General features: G+C 40.9%; 1 protein-coding gene across 3 annotated transcripts in view; it reads right to left on the bottom strand.

Annotated features, from left to right (window-relative positions):
• The window catches only part of atrn (attractin), a 361852-nt gene that overhangs the window by 274808 nt on the left and 68599 nt on the right, over window positions 1-18445 (bottom strand). For all 3 annotated transcript variants that reach the window (XM_059650378.1, XM_059650382.1, XM_059650379.1), the window contains exons 4-5: window positions 12583-12711; window positions 2810-3015 (exon numbers count right to left, since the gene is read on the bottom strand). In XM_059650378.1, the coding sequence (XP_059506361.1) occupies window positions 2810-3015; window positions 12583-12711 (335 nt within the window). The remainder of the gene's footprint in view (window positions 1-2809; window positions 3016-12582; window positions 12712-18445) is intronic.

The following is an 18445-nucleotide window of genomic DNA, read 5'->3' on the forward strand; positions in this document are numbered from 1 at the left end:
AGGGCCGAAGGGCCTGTACTGTGCTGTAATGTTATGTTCTATGTAACATGCAAAAGTTAACTCATTAATATTTAATATTCAAAGAAACAAATCAAATTTTAGCAACACTGAAACTTCACCAGCAATACCACATCGTAGAATACAGACAGTAATAGTACAAACATCACCATCAGCCTCACATAAGTACTCGGCAATAACAAGGGAACAAACCTGTAACTTATTTTCAGCCACTCCCATACTAACATTAATGAGCCAACATCCACAGTAACAAGCTTCGACAATGAAACAACACATTTATTGTAAAAACCCATTTGGATTACCAATATCTTTATGAAAGGAAACTTGTCTTCATCCAGTTCTAAATGTGCATGTGCATTCAGACAGTTACCAACGTAGTTACTTTTAATTGTCCTGAAAACTCAAACCCTTCAGTCCTGGTAAGATCCTTCTAAATTTTTTTGGCACCCTCTCCAATTTAATAATATCCTTCCTGTTGCAGGACAGCCAGAAATGTACAGAGTGCTCCAAAAGTGGCCTCACCAACATCCTGTCCAACCTGAACATGACATCCAAATTCCTGAACTCAAATGATCTGAGCAAAGAAGGCAAGCGTGCCAAATGCGCTCTTAATCACCCGTCTATCTCTGACTGGACTTTCAAAGAAGTTCTGTTCTGTGGAATCGCAGAATCCCTACTGTGTGGAAGCAGGCTATTCGACTCATCAGGTCCATGGAGACGCAATGGCCTAACGGTAATATCACTAGACTGTTAATCCAGAGGCCCGGATAATGTTCTGGGGACGTGGTTTCAAATCCCCCCCAACAGCAGATGGTGGAATTTGAAATCAATAAATGTCTGGAATTAACAGTCTAATGATGAACATGAATCCATTGTTGATTGTTGGAAAAACCCATCTGGTTCACTAATGTCCTTTCGGGAAGGAACCTGCTATCCTTACCTGGTCTGATCTACATGTGACTCCAGACCCAATGCAATGAAGGTGATTTTCAACTGCCCTGCAGGCAATTAAGGATGGGGAATAAACGCTGCCTCCCCAGCGACACCCTCACCCATGAATGAATAAAGACAAAAAAAACCACCAGCCTTCTGAAGACCATTCCACCCAGGCGCGCCCCTCATCCTACCCCAAAGTTAATCTACCAAACCTACACATCTCTGGATACCATGGGCAATTTTCCATGGCCAATCCACCGAGACTGTGCCTGTTTGGGCTACGGGAGGAAACCCTCACAGACATTGGGAGAATGTGCGAACTCCACACAGAGTCAGCCAAAGGTGGAATCTAACCTAGGTTCCCAGCTCCAAGAGCCAACAGTGCTAACCATTGAGCCACCGTACCATGTCTTTGTACTTTGACCAGATGGAAACCTCAATTTTATCTATGTCTGTCACTGCTCCCGGCATTTCCTCCTGCACTCTCCACTCAACCAGTGATGTTCATCTGGCTTGATGATAATGGTGGAATAGAGGATATGTCAGATCATCAAGTTGCAGATTGTGCAGGGGTATGATTGTGCTGATGGCTCACAGCACCTAATGGATGCCTAGTCTGGAATTTCTAGATCCATTCAGAATCTATCACATTTAGCATGTACACGAATTTTACTTGCCACTTGTCAGAACAAGCCTGGATATCATTCAGATTCATTGCATTTGAACACTGGCTGTTTCAGTATTTCAAGGAATCACGAACAGTAGTGAATACTGTGCAGTCATCAGCGAATACCAAGCTACCAACCATATCACTCAGGAAGATAAGTCATTGATGAAGAGATTGAAGACAGTTGCACCACGCCACACAACACAATGGAGATTATCCTCAAATGGAGGGAGGACTTCATCTGAAGGGCTGCGGCAAACATTACACACCTTGAAAATGAAAACAACAGGCTTCCAAGAGAAACTGAAAGATGCACGAGACACGGAGAAATGGCACAGGACCTATCCTTAGGCAGATAGCTGCTGTGTGCTTTTTTGAGACCCCCCTCATGAATTTACATAACTCGATCAACTCTCTTCTCACTTTGTTTTTCATGGAAAAACAAACAAACAGTCTCACGGTCAGGGATCTTTTCAGTGGATTCATTTATGGCTTGAATAGATTTCTGACAGATAAGGAATCAAGGATTACAGGAAGCAGCCAAGGACATTCAGCAGAGATCACAACTATGTCGGCCATAATCTTATTGAGTGGTGGAGCAGACTCGAAGTGTCAAACAGCCGATTCCTGCTCCCAAGTCCTAAATTCCTGCAATTCCATGATGCATAAAAGGAGCCTGGTCGCTATCGGGAACCACGTACAAGGCCTGAATGCGTGGGTTGCGTCCTCCAGTGACGACAGATCGAGCATCGGCTGGAGCAACGGTAGTGGATCAAGAATGGGCCAGCCAGACAACGGCTGCAACATGGAGGGGGCTGGAAAGCCCAGAGTGGGACTGCGGCAGTGGAGAGCAAAATTGGATTCTCAAGTTATCCTTTGCTTGTTTTATTCTAAGTTAATGTGAATGGTGCAATGTATGTATGGTGAAGATACACACAGTGATCTGGTGATGCAACAAGGGATTTGGACTATTTAGAATGTTCTTGAAAAGAGCAAGTACACACTCTTTTGGCCAAATCGCCCCCATCTGAGCTGTATTAAACTGAGTGCGCTAAGTTGTTGCAGTAACTAAATGGTAAACTTCAGCACCTTCAGTCATACTGTGAAGAAAAGCAAGGCAGGGCAGCAAGTAGAAAACATAGATCTCACAACTATTTTTCTTGTACAATTATTCATACAGAGACTCACCTTGCCAGCTATCATTGCATATACACGCTTTGGTATCATTCAGGTCACATTTTCCATGATGTGGATACCCACAATTGTCTTTGCAGTAAGGGACATCACAAGCTTCTCCTTTCCAGTATTCATTGCACACACAGTACACAGTGCTGTTGTCAGTATCTGCCAGGCATTCTCCGTGGCCTGAGCAGTTAAATGGACAGGAATTGATACTGTTTAAAAGCAAAAACAAACTTCATTTTTAAAACTGAACAATTAACTAATAAAGATAAAAATCATTTAATAAAGTTGTTCACTCCTACATTATTTCAACCAAAAAAACTTTAACTAAGCGTAACTTTTAGACTCAGCTCCTCAAAGCACACAATGTCAATTCACCAAAATGAGAACACGCTGCACCACATTTAGCAAGAAAACAATACACTATCTCCTCACAACGGCTTTCAACCAAGTTACTGGACTGTAAATCAAGCTGTAATATATGAGTTATCCAACTTTTTTTTAAGAATTCATTCACAGGATGTGGGTGTCTCTGCCAGGCAGCATTTACTGCCCATCCCCCAACTACGCAGAGGGCAGCTCAGAGTCAATTACATTGCTGTGGGTCTGCAGCCACATGGAGGCCAGACCAGGTAAGGATGGCAGTTTCCTTCCCTGAAAGGGGCATTAGTGATCCAAAAGAGTTTTTCCCCACAATTGACAATGGGTTCATGTTCATCATTGGATTCTTAATTCCACCATCTGCTATTTTTTTTTGGGGGGGGGGGGTGGGTGGGTGGAGAAGAGAGAATGTGAACCCAGATCCCCAGAACATTAGCTAGGTCTCTGGATTAACAATCCTGCAATAATATCACTAGGCCATTGCCTCCCCTGACACTCGTAGTAAGGAAAACAGTGAATAGCAAAGCACTAGGAAAACAGTGAAAGGTTTGTGCCGAGTCAGCATGGATTTATAAAAGGGAAATCTTGCAGAGCGAATGTACTGGAATTCTTCCAGAGCTCAACTAGTAGGAATTGATAAGGGGATTCCACAAAATCTGGTAACCTCAGGACTTTCAGGTGCTCATTCAAGGTCCGACATAAGAGACTAACCCAAATTAAAACACCTAGGATTGGCAGGGGGACTAAAGCACTGACATGAAAAGAGAACTGGCTGGTAGACAGGATGCAAAGAAGAAATAATTGAGCCTTTTCGCATTGCCTAGAGGCTGGTGCAGTACTACAGGGATCAATGCTTGCACCCCAGCTACTCAGAATAAGCGTTCATGGTTTAGATGGCTGAACTGAATACAATATCTCAAGTTTGCAGGCAACACAAAGCTGGCTGCGAGAGCAAACTGTGAAGACGCAGAGATGCTACAGTATGATTTTGTCAAGGTGAATGTGTGGGCAACTGTATGACAGATCAAATATAATGTGGATACATGTGAGATTATCAATTTGGGCAGCAAAAACAGGAAGGTGGATTATATGAATGGCGGCAGACTGGGAAAGGAGGAAGTGCAACAAGTCCTGGGTGCCCTTGTGCACCTGTTGCTTAAAGAAAGAGTGCAGTTGCAGCTGGTAATGAAGATGGCCTTTATAGCAAAAGAATGAGTACAGGAGTGAGGATACCTTGTTGCAATTGTACAGAGCTATGCTGAAACCATAACTGGAGTGCTATGCACAGTTTTGGTTTCCTTATTTGAGGAAAGATGTTCTGGCTATGGAAGGAATGCTCAGTATCACTGAATCCACATAATGAATCCATAGACTGAAAGCAGGCCATTCGACTCACTGAGTCTACACTGACCCTCTGAACAGCAACCCACCTGACCTGTTGTCCCTGACCCAATCCCTGTAACCCTGCATTTTCAACGGCTAACACACCTAAGCTCCACATCACTGAACAGTATGAGTAATTTAACACGCCAATCCACATCGCCTGCACATCTTGAGATTGTGGGAGGAAACTGACACACCAGAGGAAAGCCACACCGAGAATGTGCTAATTCCACAGACACCCGCCCGAGGGGGGAAACTGGAACACAAGTCCGTGGCGCTATGATACAGCAGTGCTAACCACTGAGCCACCATATCACCCAAGTGCAAAGTTTTAGGAGACTGATTCCTGACTCAGCAGGATAATGAGTGCGACAGGAGTACTTACGACTATTTTCACTGGAATTTAGAAAAAATAAAGGAGGATTTCACAGAACATAAAATTCTAACACGAGGACACAAGGTAAATGCAAGAAGGGTGGTCCCAAACCAGGGGTCACAGTCTAAGTATTCAGGAAAAGCCATTTAGGGCTGAGGCGAGCAGAACTTTTTTTTAAAACCCAGACAGTAGTGAATCTGTGGAATTCTCTGCCACAGAAAACAGTTGAGGGAACATTAAGTCTTGTCAAGAAAAGAAGGAGACACAGTTCTTAAAGTCAAAGGGATCCAAGAGCATGGGGTGAAAGCAGGAACACAGTACAGAGCTGGATGATAAGCCATGATCATCCTGAATGGTGGAACAGGTTCAAAGGGTAAAATGGCCCACACCTGCTCCTTTTTTCTACATGGTTACATACATGCTCTATTTTTGGAGATTCTCCACTTGGTAGGAAAAACAGAGTATTTCTTAAATTGTATGACATTGTACGGTATGTTGTGTTCAGTTCCCGCATCCATATTATGAAAATGTACGTGGACAAAGGGACCCAGATATGATTGTCAATAAATTACTGAAGGTTAACATGCACTTGCAGCAGGCTACAAGGAAAACTAATGGAATATTGGTCTTAATTACAAGAGAATTTTAGTATTGCTTCAACTGTACAAGTGTAGTTAGGCTATATCTGGAGTACTACACATAGTTTTGACCTTATTACCTCTGGAAAGATATTATGCCTTACATGGGTTACAAAGATTTGTGAGACTTGCTCAAGATTGCAGGAAATATCCTGAGACAGACTGAGCAAACTGGGCCTGCATTCTCCAGTTCAGAGAACAAGTGCTGTTCTCTATGAAACTTAAAAAATACTTTAAGGCAATAGGCAGGGTAGATGCAAGTACGATGTATCCCCTGATTTAGGAATCTAGAACCAAGTACACAACTTAAAAATAAGGGGAATGCCACTTAGGAGAAATCATTTTATGCAGAGGGGTGGGAACCTTTGGAATTCTCTACCACAGAGAGTATTTGAGCATGTTTTAAGGTCAAGATTGATAGATTTCGAATTACCAGTAGTGTATAGGGTTTTGGGAATGGGATGAGTAAAAGGCACTGAAAAGTTCGATCAACCATAACAAATTGAATAACGAAGCAGGCTTGAGTGGCTGAATGGTCTATTCCCGTTCCTAAGTTCCTATGTCCACTTCAGTGCAGTTCACAGGGGACTTTGTATGACTGGGAATACTTTTCCTTGACCAACACAAAGCTGAAGGATGGTGCCTATTCCACTGACTAATAAACAATCCAAACTCTCATTCAAGAGGAAAAAGCTACATTAAATCATCAACCAACACCAGCAAAAATAAAGTTTAATGTCAGTAATGACATGAATGCACAAATCCTGGCTGCTTCACTTGCTTAACGCCACTGTATTCAAAAAAAGTTGAGCATTTAAATACACTCTGCTTAATTTGTGTGTTTCAGTGTTATGATAATATCTTAATCTGCATCTTTTAGCTACAAAGTAGACTGGTCAGAGCTCCATTAACTTCAGGTGATATGAAAACAGCACAATGAGTTACGCATTAAATGCTAGTCGTAAGTTACACATTAATTGCCAACAACTAAAACTAATGGACTTCAGTGGCAATTATCAACACTTCACTTACCGCATACCAAAGGAACATTTGGAAGTATATCAACTGTCCCCAATAAAACCAATTCTAAAAACTACAATCTATAATAATAGAGATAATGGGAACTGCAGATGCTGGAGAATCCAAGATAATAAAGTGTGAAGCTGGATGAACACAGCAGGCCAAGCAGCATCTTAGGAGCACAAAAGCTGACGTTTCAGCCCTAGACCCTTCATCTTATAATCTATAATAATATTAAGTGTCTGCATCTCCAGATTGCTCAGTTTTGTTGGTTGGTCAACTTGAAAATGTTATACAGCGTGGTGCACATGTAGCACACCGAGAACTAGAGAACAAAATGCATGTGGACAGTGGTGGTGGCAACAAGAAGTGTGAAATTAGATACTTAATGTAACGTTCCATTACATGGCTACAAATGTAATTGCTACCAGTAAGTGTATATCCATAATCCAATTTAATAGTGGAATCAGCGTGACCTTAATTATATAATCTATACTATGTTTGTGTTTTACACTATTTTAAATAATTCCCTCTGATTTATAAATCAGAGTCACAGAAACATGCCGTTTCACCCAAACTTATCAATGCTGACCATGGTGCACACTCAGCTAGTTCCAATTACCCACTTTTGGTCCACATCTCTCTAAGCCCTTTTCATCCACGTTCGCATCCAAATGTCTTTTAAATGGTTCTATTGTACCTGCCCCAAACACTTTCTCTGGCAGCCCATTCCACACATGCATCACTATGAGAACAAGTTGCCCCTCAGGTCCTTTTTAAATCTTGCCCTTCTCACCTTAAACCTATGCCCTCTTGTTTTCAATTCTCCATCCCTGGGAAAAAGGCTGTATGCAATCATCCTATCTATTCACCTCGTGATTTTATATGCCTCAGTAAAGACACCCCTCTCCTACATTCCAAGGAATAAAGTCCCATTCTGGCCAGCCTCTCCCTATAACTTAGGCCTACCAGTACTGGCAACATCCTCATACATCTTTGCACAGTTTCCAGTTTAGTTAGGTCTTTCCTATAACAGAGTGACCAAAACTGTACACAATACTCCAAGAGCGACCTCACCAACAACTTGTACAACTGTAACACAACTTCTATACTCGATGCCTCAACCGATCAAGGCCAGTCTCCGGTCTACCTGTGACACTGCTTTTAAACAAATTATGTACTTCCATTCCTAGGTCCCTGCGTACCACAACACTCCTCAGGGCCTTATCATTTACGATATAAGGCCTACCTTGGCTTAACTTCCCCAAGTGCAACACCTCACACTTATTTGTATTAAATTGCATTTGGTAATTCTCAGCCCATTTCCTGAACAGAACCAGATCCCTCTAATATCTTTGATAACAGTCTTGGCTATCAACAATACCTCCTAATTTTGTCTCATCCACACACTTACTAATCATGCCTTGTACATTCACATCCAGATCATTTATGCAAATAACAAAAGGTCCCAGCACCGACCCTGTGGCAGACCACTAGTCACGGGTTTACAGTCTGAGGAACCGCATTCAACCATCAGCCTCTGCTTCCTATCAAAGAGCCAATTTTAAATCTTATTCGCCAGCTCTCCCTGGATCCCATACAAGCTAACCTTCATGATGAGCCTGTCGTGCAGGACCTTGTGAAAGGCCTCACTACAGTCCATACAGACAACATCCACTGCCCTGCCCTCATGTACCCTCACGGTCGCCTCTTTGAAAAACTCAAGGATTTGTCAAACATGACTTCTGCACACAAATCCATGCTGACTATCCAAACGTTAGTTGATCCTGTCCCTCAGTATCCTCTCCAATAACTTGCTTACCACTGATGTCAGACTCAAATCAGTGAAAAACCATAAACACCCAAGCTTCTCTAATTTTCCCTGACTTAACGCAGGTTTTATTTTAAAAAAAAACTGGAGGATGTGGATGTGGCTAAGCTGGCCCATCTCTAATCATCCAGAGGGCAGTGAAGAATCTAGCGCATTGCCGTTGGTCTGGAATCACCAAGTATGTAGCAGTTTCCTTCCTTTCAAGACGAGTGAATGAGTGTTTCTGAAAATCAACAACCTCTCTTAGTCATCATTAGACTCAACTCCAGATTTTTATTGAATTCAATGTCAGGACTCGAACCCAGGTCCCAGAATATTTCCTGGGTCTTTGGATTAGTCTAGTTATAAAACATTACGGCAACACCACACTCTTGCTGTAATATCAGGAACAAATGTGCATACCAAATTTACAACATGCAAGATGTGACTGTCTTGGGAACAATGGAGTAATGGCACTCGTAAGACAGCATAGACCAGAGATGCAAGGTACACAGAACAATGCAACAGGATGTTTTCTGCACCATTCTAATTATGAAATCTGCGGTATAAATGCAAATCTGACCAAGAAATACAGTTTGCATTGGCAAACTAAAGTTAATGAAACAAAGATCTGTTCAACTGTTCACATATTATCAATTTTAGTTAACACTGAACTAAATTCAGCTGTGCAGGCTTCGCATTGCATAAAAAATTATGAATCAAAGCATGATCCTTCTGTGTACTTCTTCTCATTCAACGTCCATTGTACTTGTGGTAACATCTGAAATATTGTCAGATTTTGCTGACATCCTGCATCATTTAAAACAGCAGAATTTTAATACAAGCCTGAAAACACAAATAATAGAAACTAAATTAAATATAATCCCTTGGAAACTTACACTGAGGACAGGTAGCAAGATGAGGTTTGTTATATGATAAATCAAGCTGCAGAAACATGCATTTAGCTTTGAACAAACCACATGTTGACTTATCCCCATTTATTTACATTCATTTCTCCAATTTGAACAAACCAGACGTCGGTATTACACGTGGATTGATAGGTCACAAATAAAATTCAATGAACAAATAAGTTCCTTTATTTTTAAAAATAAATCCAGTTGCTTATTTTTTAGCCAAAAAGTAGAAGCATTCTGCTACACTTGCACTCCCGTCATCCAGTCATTTCTTACAATTCCAGAATGCTAAGCCTGTCACTCATCTTTGTTTGTTTTTTTCCTTAAGTTTCAAGCTTTTCTCAACCATCAATAAGTATTCCGACTATGAAATGTTTGAAAAAGGCAGTTGTGCTGAGTATTCTGAAATACGCCCCCTTAATTGTCTGCCACTGCTTTTCAAACTGATCTGTCCCCAAGCCTAGCACCCCAGCTGACAGAAGCTAACAGCTTTTAGCCCACACAGTTGTTTTTAACTTTCATTTAAAATACTAGACTTAGGCCAACTCTCTTCCATTTCAAAATAGGCAAAAAAATTTAATCGTATTGTGGTCGCTGCAACCTACATATATACCTCAGCACTGAAGTCATTAATTAATCTTGCCACACCACTGAATACCAAGTCTAATAAAATCTGCTCTCCGGTTGATTCCAGAAAGCACTGTTGTAAGAATCTCAAAATCATTCTATGATCCCTTCAGCCCTTCACGTCCAATTTATATGCAAATTATAATTACCCATGATTATTGTCATCCTTTATCACAAACTCGAACGAACATCACTTGCACCTTTCAGCCTGCACTATGACAACTTGGTGGTAGTGGTGGTGAAGACATGGGTGGGAGAGATCATCCACACTAGTGGCCTATTTCCTCTGTTCCTTATTTCCTCCAAAACAGATTCTAGATCCTAATTTCCAAAACCAATATTGCACAAATGCCATTCTTGATGAACAGTTCTACCTCTCAACCCTTACCTATCTTTCTATTATTCTCAATGCCACATACCCGTCAACATTCAGGGGCCAACCCCTATCGTCATGCAACCATTTCTCTGAAATCCATATCCGATCACAGTTATTTCCTTTGATGCACATTGTCGCTTAGCTTACTTTGTTATGAATGCTGCATGCATTCTGGTACACAGCCTTTAAGTTTTTTCTTTGTTAACCCACGAACGTCAAGTGTTGACTTGATTTGCTCCAACCTTTATTTCCCATACCACTATTTGATTGTCTTGGCTCTACTTCTTGATTTGCTGCACCTACCCAAACCTGAATCCACACCTATATAGTTTAAAGAGGTCTCTACTTTGTTACTTATGAAGTCTAGAGGAAAAGTAGATAAGAAAGGTTTAAATGCAGACTGTCCCAACATTTGCCCAGTTCAAATACCAATGTCCCACAGACCAGAACCTACTTCTTTCACCCTAGTCTTTGAGCCATGCATTCACTTCACTGACCTGACAAAGCTCTTTAGGAGGCAGTTTAGTGAGTTGCTATAATGCATCTTATAGCCAATGCATACTCATGATACTGCGCTCAGCTGGTGAGAAAATGTTGAAGGTAATGGGTGAGGTGCTGATCAAGGTCTCTTTAGCCTATTTAATACCAAGTTTAAAAAGTTTTAGAGATTACCGTTATCCATGCAAACAGTATTTCATGTCATACTTGACTTACGCCTTGTACAAATGGTTGACAGGTTTCTGAAGAGTCAGGTGAGTTACTCACCACTACTGTCAACATTTGTGTTGATATGGCTAGTCCAATTCATTTCCTCATTAATGGTGCACAAATAATGTTATTGTGAGGAATTCAGCAGTGGTAATACAATGAAAAAGACAAAGGGAGATCGTCAGATTCTCCTTCTTGTAAATAGTCATTGCCTGGTATATATGTCGTGTGGAAGTTACTTGCCTGTTACAAATCTGACTTTTGACCAGGTCCTGCTGCATGCGGTATGAACTGCTCCAGTATCTGAAGAGTTACAATCGTCAAAATACTGCCCAATAACCACTAAGTATCCCCAGGTCTGCCCTTATGATGGAAGATAACACATCAACTGAAGCAGATGGCAATGGTCAGACCTAGAAGACGACTGGAAGAAACTCTAGTTTCATTCCTCCACTTCGGGAGAGAAGATAATTGGCTTCCAACAAACACAATCAATTTTAATTCTGCTATTTATGACAGTAGCCAGTGGAGAACTTTCCTTCTTGCTCCAACGACTTCAATTTTGTTAAGACTCCATGATGCCACACTTGGTCAAATGCTGCCTTGGTGGCAAGGACACTTCACCATTAGAAGTCAGTTCTTTTATTTTTGTTTCAATTCGTGGCTGAATTGAGATCTGGAGCTGTACAGTTCTTGCAGAATCGAGGGCAAATTATCAGCCAGATAGTGAAGCACTGATGACAGCCTTTCCATGGCCTAACCAATAATTCAAAGTAAAGCGTTGATTGTTAACATAATTGAATTGGACTTGTTTTTTCTGTGAAATGGACACATTCAAGCAATTTTCCACAATGTTGAATAGAGGTCAGTCTTGCAGCTGTACTCTAGCTCGAAACATTCCCCACAGATATGCTACTCTATGTCACAAATGTTTTATCTCAGTGGCGCAACTTTCATTCTTGTTTTACCCACCTCCAGGAAATTATGGCAGCTTTGTCCTGTTCGGGTTCCATCTTCCGCCATCAAAATCTCTGCTGCCCATATTATAACGGTAACTCAGGGCTTTTTAAGAAAGCCAGAAGGATAGGACTACTGGGCAAGGCTTACCAGTTCTGAAGTAGAGTCTTACAATACATATTTTAACAATAAACGTAAAATTTTAACATCTTCACTTTTTGTAGTGTTACTCTTTCAATAGTGTAATACCCTGTAAATTGTAGAAAATTTATATCTACAGGGGACTTAGATGTTGCCAGCATATTTTATCTTAATAAAAACCATACAACTTTACATGAATACAAGTGAAAGAGCATCATACCATCCGGCAAAATATGAGCTTAGCACCCTTGCAGGGGTTAAGATGACACTTAGGTTAACGTTGGGATAATGTTGGCCGCTTTGAAGTACCTTAAAATTAGTTTAACAAAGTAAGCAGGAAGAATTCATTCTCGCAGTATACAGTGTACCAATCCACAGCAAATCTGATTTACCGAACCTTCAAACTACTTGACACTTTACTTTGCTTTACATATTGTTTGATACTTGCCTATATGCTATGTTGAATCCAGTTAGATTATAGGCAGCATCACTGAAAAAGTGCAGTAAAGCATAACCAGATCTTGAAACAACTTCAGGTACAGTCACATTCCCATTCTTCTCGGGTACGATTAAGCCACTGAGGGGAAAAAAGGGAGAAAATTAGTTTGTGCCTTAGAAACTAAGCAGCACTCAACCTGAATCAGTCACGAAGCACATATTTTAAAAACATATCTATACAAACTAGGGCATCCTAATATCTAAGCATGCCTGTGTCTACAAATCTCACCCAGGTGATGTGGGCAACAATCAAATGGAGAAGTCATTCAATGTTCAAAGTTGCAATCTTCTGTCAAAAAGCATCACTACTCACTTTTCCATATTGGAATTCCAAGTGCTAATCATCTTCATGATCCTTTTAGCCTTTGTACTGTCCCTATCAATTAGTATTATCCTCACAGCTTGCCAATTCTCCCTGTCTTAAGCTATCAGCAAATTTTACTCAAAATTCCAATACCGAATACATTTCTAGACATGAAAATTGAGTAGTTGTTGCAAGGAGTCTTTGGGTACATAGTACCTACCATCCTGCTCTCTGAAAGGCAACAACTCACCATAACTTTCTCTTCTCCGTCAGATTTAAATGTTTATTCGAATCGGTCAGATCTGCCGAATTTCATTGGGACAATTATCTCATCACACTGAAGTCAGCTGTACCTCAACCCAGAGTCCTTGTTGCTAATTTTATTCACCAATCTCCTATGCGGGACTTTATCAAAGGCTTTCTGGAAGTCCAGGTATACTACATACACTGGCTTTCCCTTATCCATCTTCATAGATACATGCTCAAATAAAAAGTCATGTCTGACAAATCTTCAAGAGTTTCTTCAAAGAGGCAACCAAGAGGGTCAGTGAAGGTTGGGTTTCGGACGTCTGTATGGAATTTAGGTATTGACAATGTTCCACAAGGCAGGCTAGTCATTAAAATTAGGTTGTATGGGATCCAGGAAGTGCTAACTAACTGGATTAAAATTGGCTCAATGGTCGGAAGTAGAGGGCGATGGTTGAAGGCTGTTTTTCAGACTGGAGGCCTGTGACTAGTGGTGTGCCACAGGAGTCGTTGCTGGGACCTTTTGTTATTTGCATGAATGACGTGGATGCGAATGTACAAGGCATGATTGGTAAGTTTGCAGTTGAGACAAAACTAGGAGGTACCGTGGATAGCGACGAACATTATCAAAAAGAGGGATCTTGATAAGATAAAGATGTAAGCTGAGGATTGCCAAATGCAATTCAATGCAGCTAAGTGTGAGGTGGTGCACTTTGCAAAGTCAAACCAAGGTAGGCCTTATCCAGTAAATGGTAAAGCCCTGAGGAGTACTGTGGGAACAGAGGGACCTACGAGCGTAAGTACATAGCGTGGAACACAGCATCAAGGTCAGCAGGATGGCGAAGGAGGCATGTGGCATTTGGCATGCTGGCCCTCAGTGGTCGAGGCATTCAGTATTACAGTTGTACAAGTAGTTGGCAAGGCCACACCCAGAGTACTGTGTACAGTTTTGATCATCTTGTTACAAAGAAAGTCTCGTTAAACTGGAAAGTCTGCACAGAAAATTTAAGGATTTTGCAAGGGCTAGTAGGCTGGAGTTACAGGGAGGGATTGGCTAGGATAGGAATTTATTCCTTGGAATGTAGGAGAATGAGGTGCAACCTTATTTGAGGTGTATAAAATCATGAGGCATACACTGAATGAATGTATATAGTCTTTTTTTCCAGGGATATGGAATTGAAAACTGGAGGGCATAGGTTTAAAGTCAGAAGGGCAAGATTTAAGAAGGGCCTGAGGGGCAACTTCTTCATGCAGAGACCGGTGTACATATGGAACTGGCTGCCAGACAAAGAGGCTGAGGCAGGTACAGTAGCAATATTTTAAAAAACATTTGGATAAGTACATGGATGAGAAGGGTTTACGAGGGATATGGACCAAATGCAGGTAATTGGAATGAGCCAAGTATGCACTATTGTCAGCAATGACCAGTTTGAACCGTAGAGCATGTTTCCATGCTGTATTACTCTATGACTGTATGATTGTTTATGTGGCAAGTCCAGTTGAGTCTGGTCAATGGCAACCCCAAGGATGTGGATAGTGGGGACTCAGTGATGGCAGTGCTACTCAACATCAAGGAGGTTGGTGGTTAGAAGGACTCTTATTGGACATGGTCAGTCCCTGGCATTTGTGTGGCCCAAATGTTACTAGCCACTTGTCAGCCCAAACTTGGATACTGTCCACACCTTATTGCATTTGATCGTGGACAGCTTCACTACGAGGAGTCGCAAATGGTGAACGTTGAGTAATCAGTAAATGTCCTTACTTCTGACCTTGTGATGACAGAAGGTCATTGATGAAGCAGTTGATGATGATTTGGCATCAGACATTACCTTGAAGAACTCCTGCAGAGATGTCCTGGAGCTGCGATGACTGACTTCCATCAACCACAACTATCTTCCTTTATGCCAGTTATGACTAACCAGCAGAGTTTGCCTCCTAATATCCATTGATTAAAGTTTTACTCGGCCTCCTTGACACTCTACAGTCAAATTTATGAGAATCTAACACCTATCCCTTGACATTCAACTGTGTTAGCATCACAGAATCCCCCACTATCAATGGCAGGGGGGGGGGGGGGGGGAGAGAGAGAGAGAGAGAGAGAGAGAGAGGAGATGGGTAGAGAAGAGGAGTAACCGTGGACCAGGAACTCAACTCCACTCACCACCAACAGTGGCTACCAGAGCAGGTCAGAGGCTGGAGATACTATGCTTCCAGTTTCTTTTCCTGGAGTGTCTAGGGCTAAGAATTATTGTCTCAGAATAAATAGTAAACCACTGTAAAAGGTTTCTCAAATCCTCTGCCACATGTGGCAAGAAAGCAGAGTTGGAGTGGATCACCACGAGCTCACTGAGCAAGTCTGAGTGTAACAGGCTGTGAATTTTTAAGACAACAACCGAAGTTGATGGAAAAGCTCAGCAGGTCTCTTAGCATCAGTGAAGAGAAATCAGGGTTAACGTTTCATGTCCAGCAACCCTTCATCAGATGCAAATTTTATTTTCAACTGACAAAGTCATTTTCTTAAACAAAATTTGTGTGATTTCTTCAACCGAGGGAGCATCTATAGATTATATTTTTGTTCCTTTTTCCTTCTTTCACTAAGGAAGGCTTCTGAGGAATATTTCAAGCCCATGAGTGTTGAAATAAACTAAAAGGACAAATTCAGACTTGGGTCTTAGACCTTCTACCTAGAAGCCTTAAAAACTATCATAAAATAGTCTAAACCAGTCAAGCATGTTCCAACATTATGGTCTTCTGCCAGGTTGCAACTTTGAACAAGTTTCACTTATATATTAACGTTAAGACATGAAGTGGTACGTAATGGAGGCAATCTCATCCAACTCACCAAGAGCCCCACATCAGCATCTTTTGGAAAGGCCCAAATTAAGTGCCACAAATCCCATTCCTTGACTTTTAAATTACTCAAACATAGGGCTTTAAGCCTATCATTATGGTTGGCGGCATGTCAATTCATTGCTCAAAGAATTAGGCAAGTGTAGTATACACCCGATATTGATTGGACAATATAAACTTATTAATGAAACATTCTGCCTTACAAAGACGGTGATTCAGTGGTTTGCCAACCAGCTTGATCAACTACAAGAGGCAGGAAGGTTGACCACTTGTTGCGAAACAATACATGCATATCTATTTTAAGGTACTGGATCAGTTAGTTGCGTTGACAGGATGGTTCATTTACAATACAGAGTGATGCCAACAGTGTGGGTTCAATTCTCACACTGGTTACCATAAAAGGACTCTCCTCCCAAACCTCTCCCTTCACTTAAAGAATGTGCTTCCTCCAGTTAAACCACACCAGACATGTCTCTCTAATGAGGCAGAGTTCATCGACTTCACCTTTACACAGTACCTATGACGAAGACTGTAGTGCAAAATGCAACCAGGGTAACAGAGCGAGCATTTGTATGGTTCAAATCTAGTAAAGTGTGTTTAAATTGTACAGTTCATGTTACCTCACTATTTCTCAGAACTCTCTGGGTCAAAATCTTGAAATTCCCTCCCATACTGCATTATGGCACTAAATAAACCAAACAGATTGCAGCAGTTTAAGGAGGGGGTTTGTTGCCATCATCTTCTCAAAGGAAACTAGGGATGAGGATTAAATGCTGGCCCAGAGAGCAGCAAAACATCCTGTGAATAAATGAAAGAAAACCCAAGTCTGAACCATAAAGCCACCTGTCAGGAATAGGGGGTGATCTCTTGCAAGAGACCGTACATCTTGCTATATTTAAATATCTGAATAACTACTAATAGAGCAATTGAAATATCCAGTTTGTGGAATAACACAGCTTCAAAGTCATATCTATTTCACTTGCCCAACATCTGAAGACAAGAGTGTTGTTTGTCAATTATTGAGATTCAGACTTTAAAAACTTGGGCTTTTTGGCTCAAAAGACGACCGACTGAAAAGTATAAAGACAAGAACCAACAGTTAGTGAACACTGCCAAAGTTTCCAGAGGGAATAAAGGAAGTTTGACAAGTTTTCAAGCTTGGAATTATGAAGAAAGAAATTGAGTGAGGGAATACAGAGATTTTGCACATCATAAAGACTGTCCCCACATTACAAATGTGTTGAGTGCAAGTCAGAACTCAATGTAAAATAGCTGTTCTTAAGTACAGGAGCTACTTGTGCACTGCATCTTTAAAATTACACCCCTACATGGGGTCGTGTTCCTAAGTATGAGCATTCACAAATCAGATGATCATAAAATTAGGGACTCTTATCAAAGGAAAGAAACTAGAAGCTTCAAAATATACACTTGTGGTTACTGATGTCACCACGATGAGAAATGGCTCCAATCTAACACAATGCCAATCACTGTCCATTCACTCTTTTGAATTTACCTTTTTCAGAAATACACTGTGCACTCCTAAAATATCCTGCTTTTGAAAAAAAAGAAGTGTCTTCTGAACAAATCTGTTGGATCTGAACCAGGGAACAACACGTCTACTCAGGGAGCCTAATAATCTATCATTGAAATTATGTCAGGATCAGAAAGTAACATTAAGGCCGCACTTAGACATGTTAATAGCATGTTTCACAAAATAGAAGCTCCACATAAAATCTGATTGAAGTTTCTAGCACAGTAGGCTCTCTCATCAAAAACTATTTCTGTAACAATCCACAGCTAATGCTGTTGCTCTGGGCTCTCCCCAGAGCCCTACATCTTCCGGTGTTTCAAATATTCATCTGATAACAACTTATGAATATGAAGCATGGATAAAGAGACAAATATACAAACTATGAAAATAACAGATCTTACAATTTGTGAAATTAACCCTTTGCTGCTTGCTACACACCACTTGTTCTATTTATTTTATCTACTCAGGTACAGTAATCCACGTCTCAATTCCCAAAAAAGAACAAATATTACATTTATAAAACATCTTCAACTTGAAATCTTGGCAGCTGTCATTTATAAACATGAATTAAGTCAAAGCACAATATGGTTTCAATTCCAAACTGCTGGTCAAAAGATAAGCAGCATTTGTTTATCTCTTGAATAACCAAAAATAAATCACGATACAGGAAGCACAGTCAGCAATATAAGGCAGACACCTATCGTTCACGTTGGGCTGAGATAAGGATGTAGCTAATGAATAACAAAGCTTCAAAGCAACATCCATCTCTCAAGAACCTTAACAAAAGTTGTCAAACTAAGAGCTGATATTCAATTTTTCTTCGATGCACAAGAAAATTGATCAACTGATCTGATCTGAACTTTCACAAACTCAAATTCAAAA

Source organism: Stegostoma tigrinum, chromosome 1 (genome assembly GCF_030684315.1).
Source record: "Stegostoma tigrinum isolate sSteTig4 chromosome 1, sSteTig4.hap1, whole genome shotgun sequence".
NCBI lineage: Eukaryota > Metazoa > Chordata > Chondrichthyes > Orectolobiformes > Stegostomatidae > Stegostoma > Stegostoma tigrinum.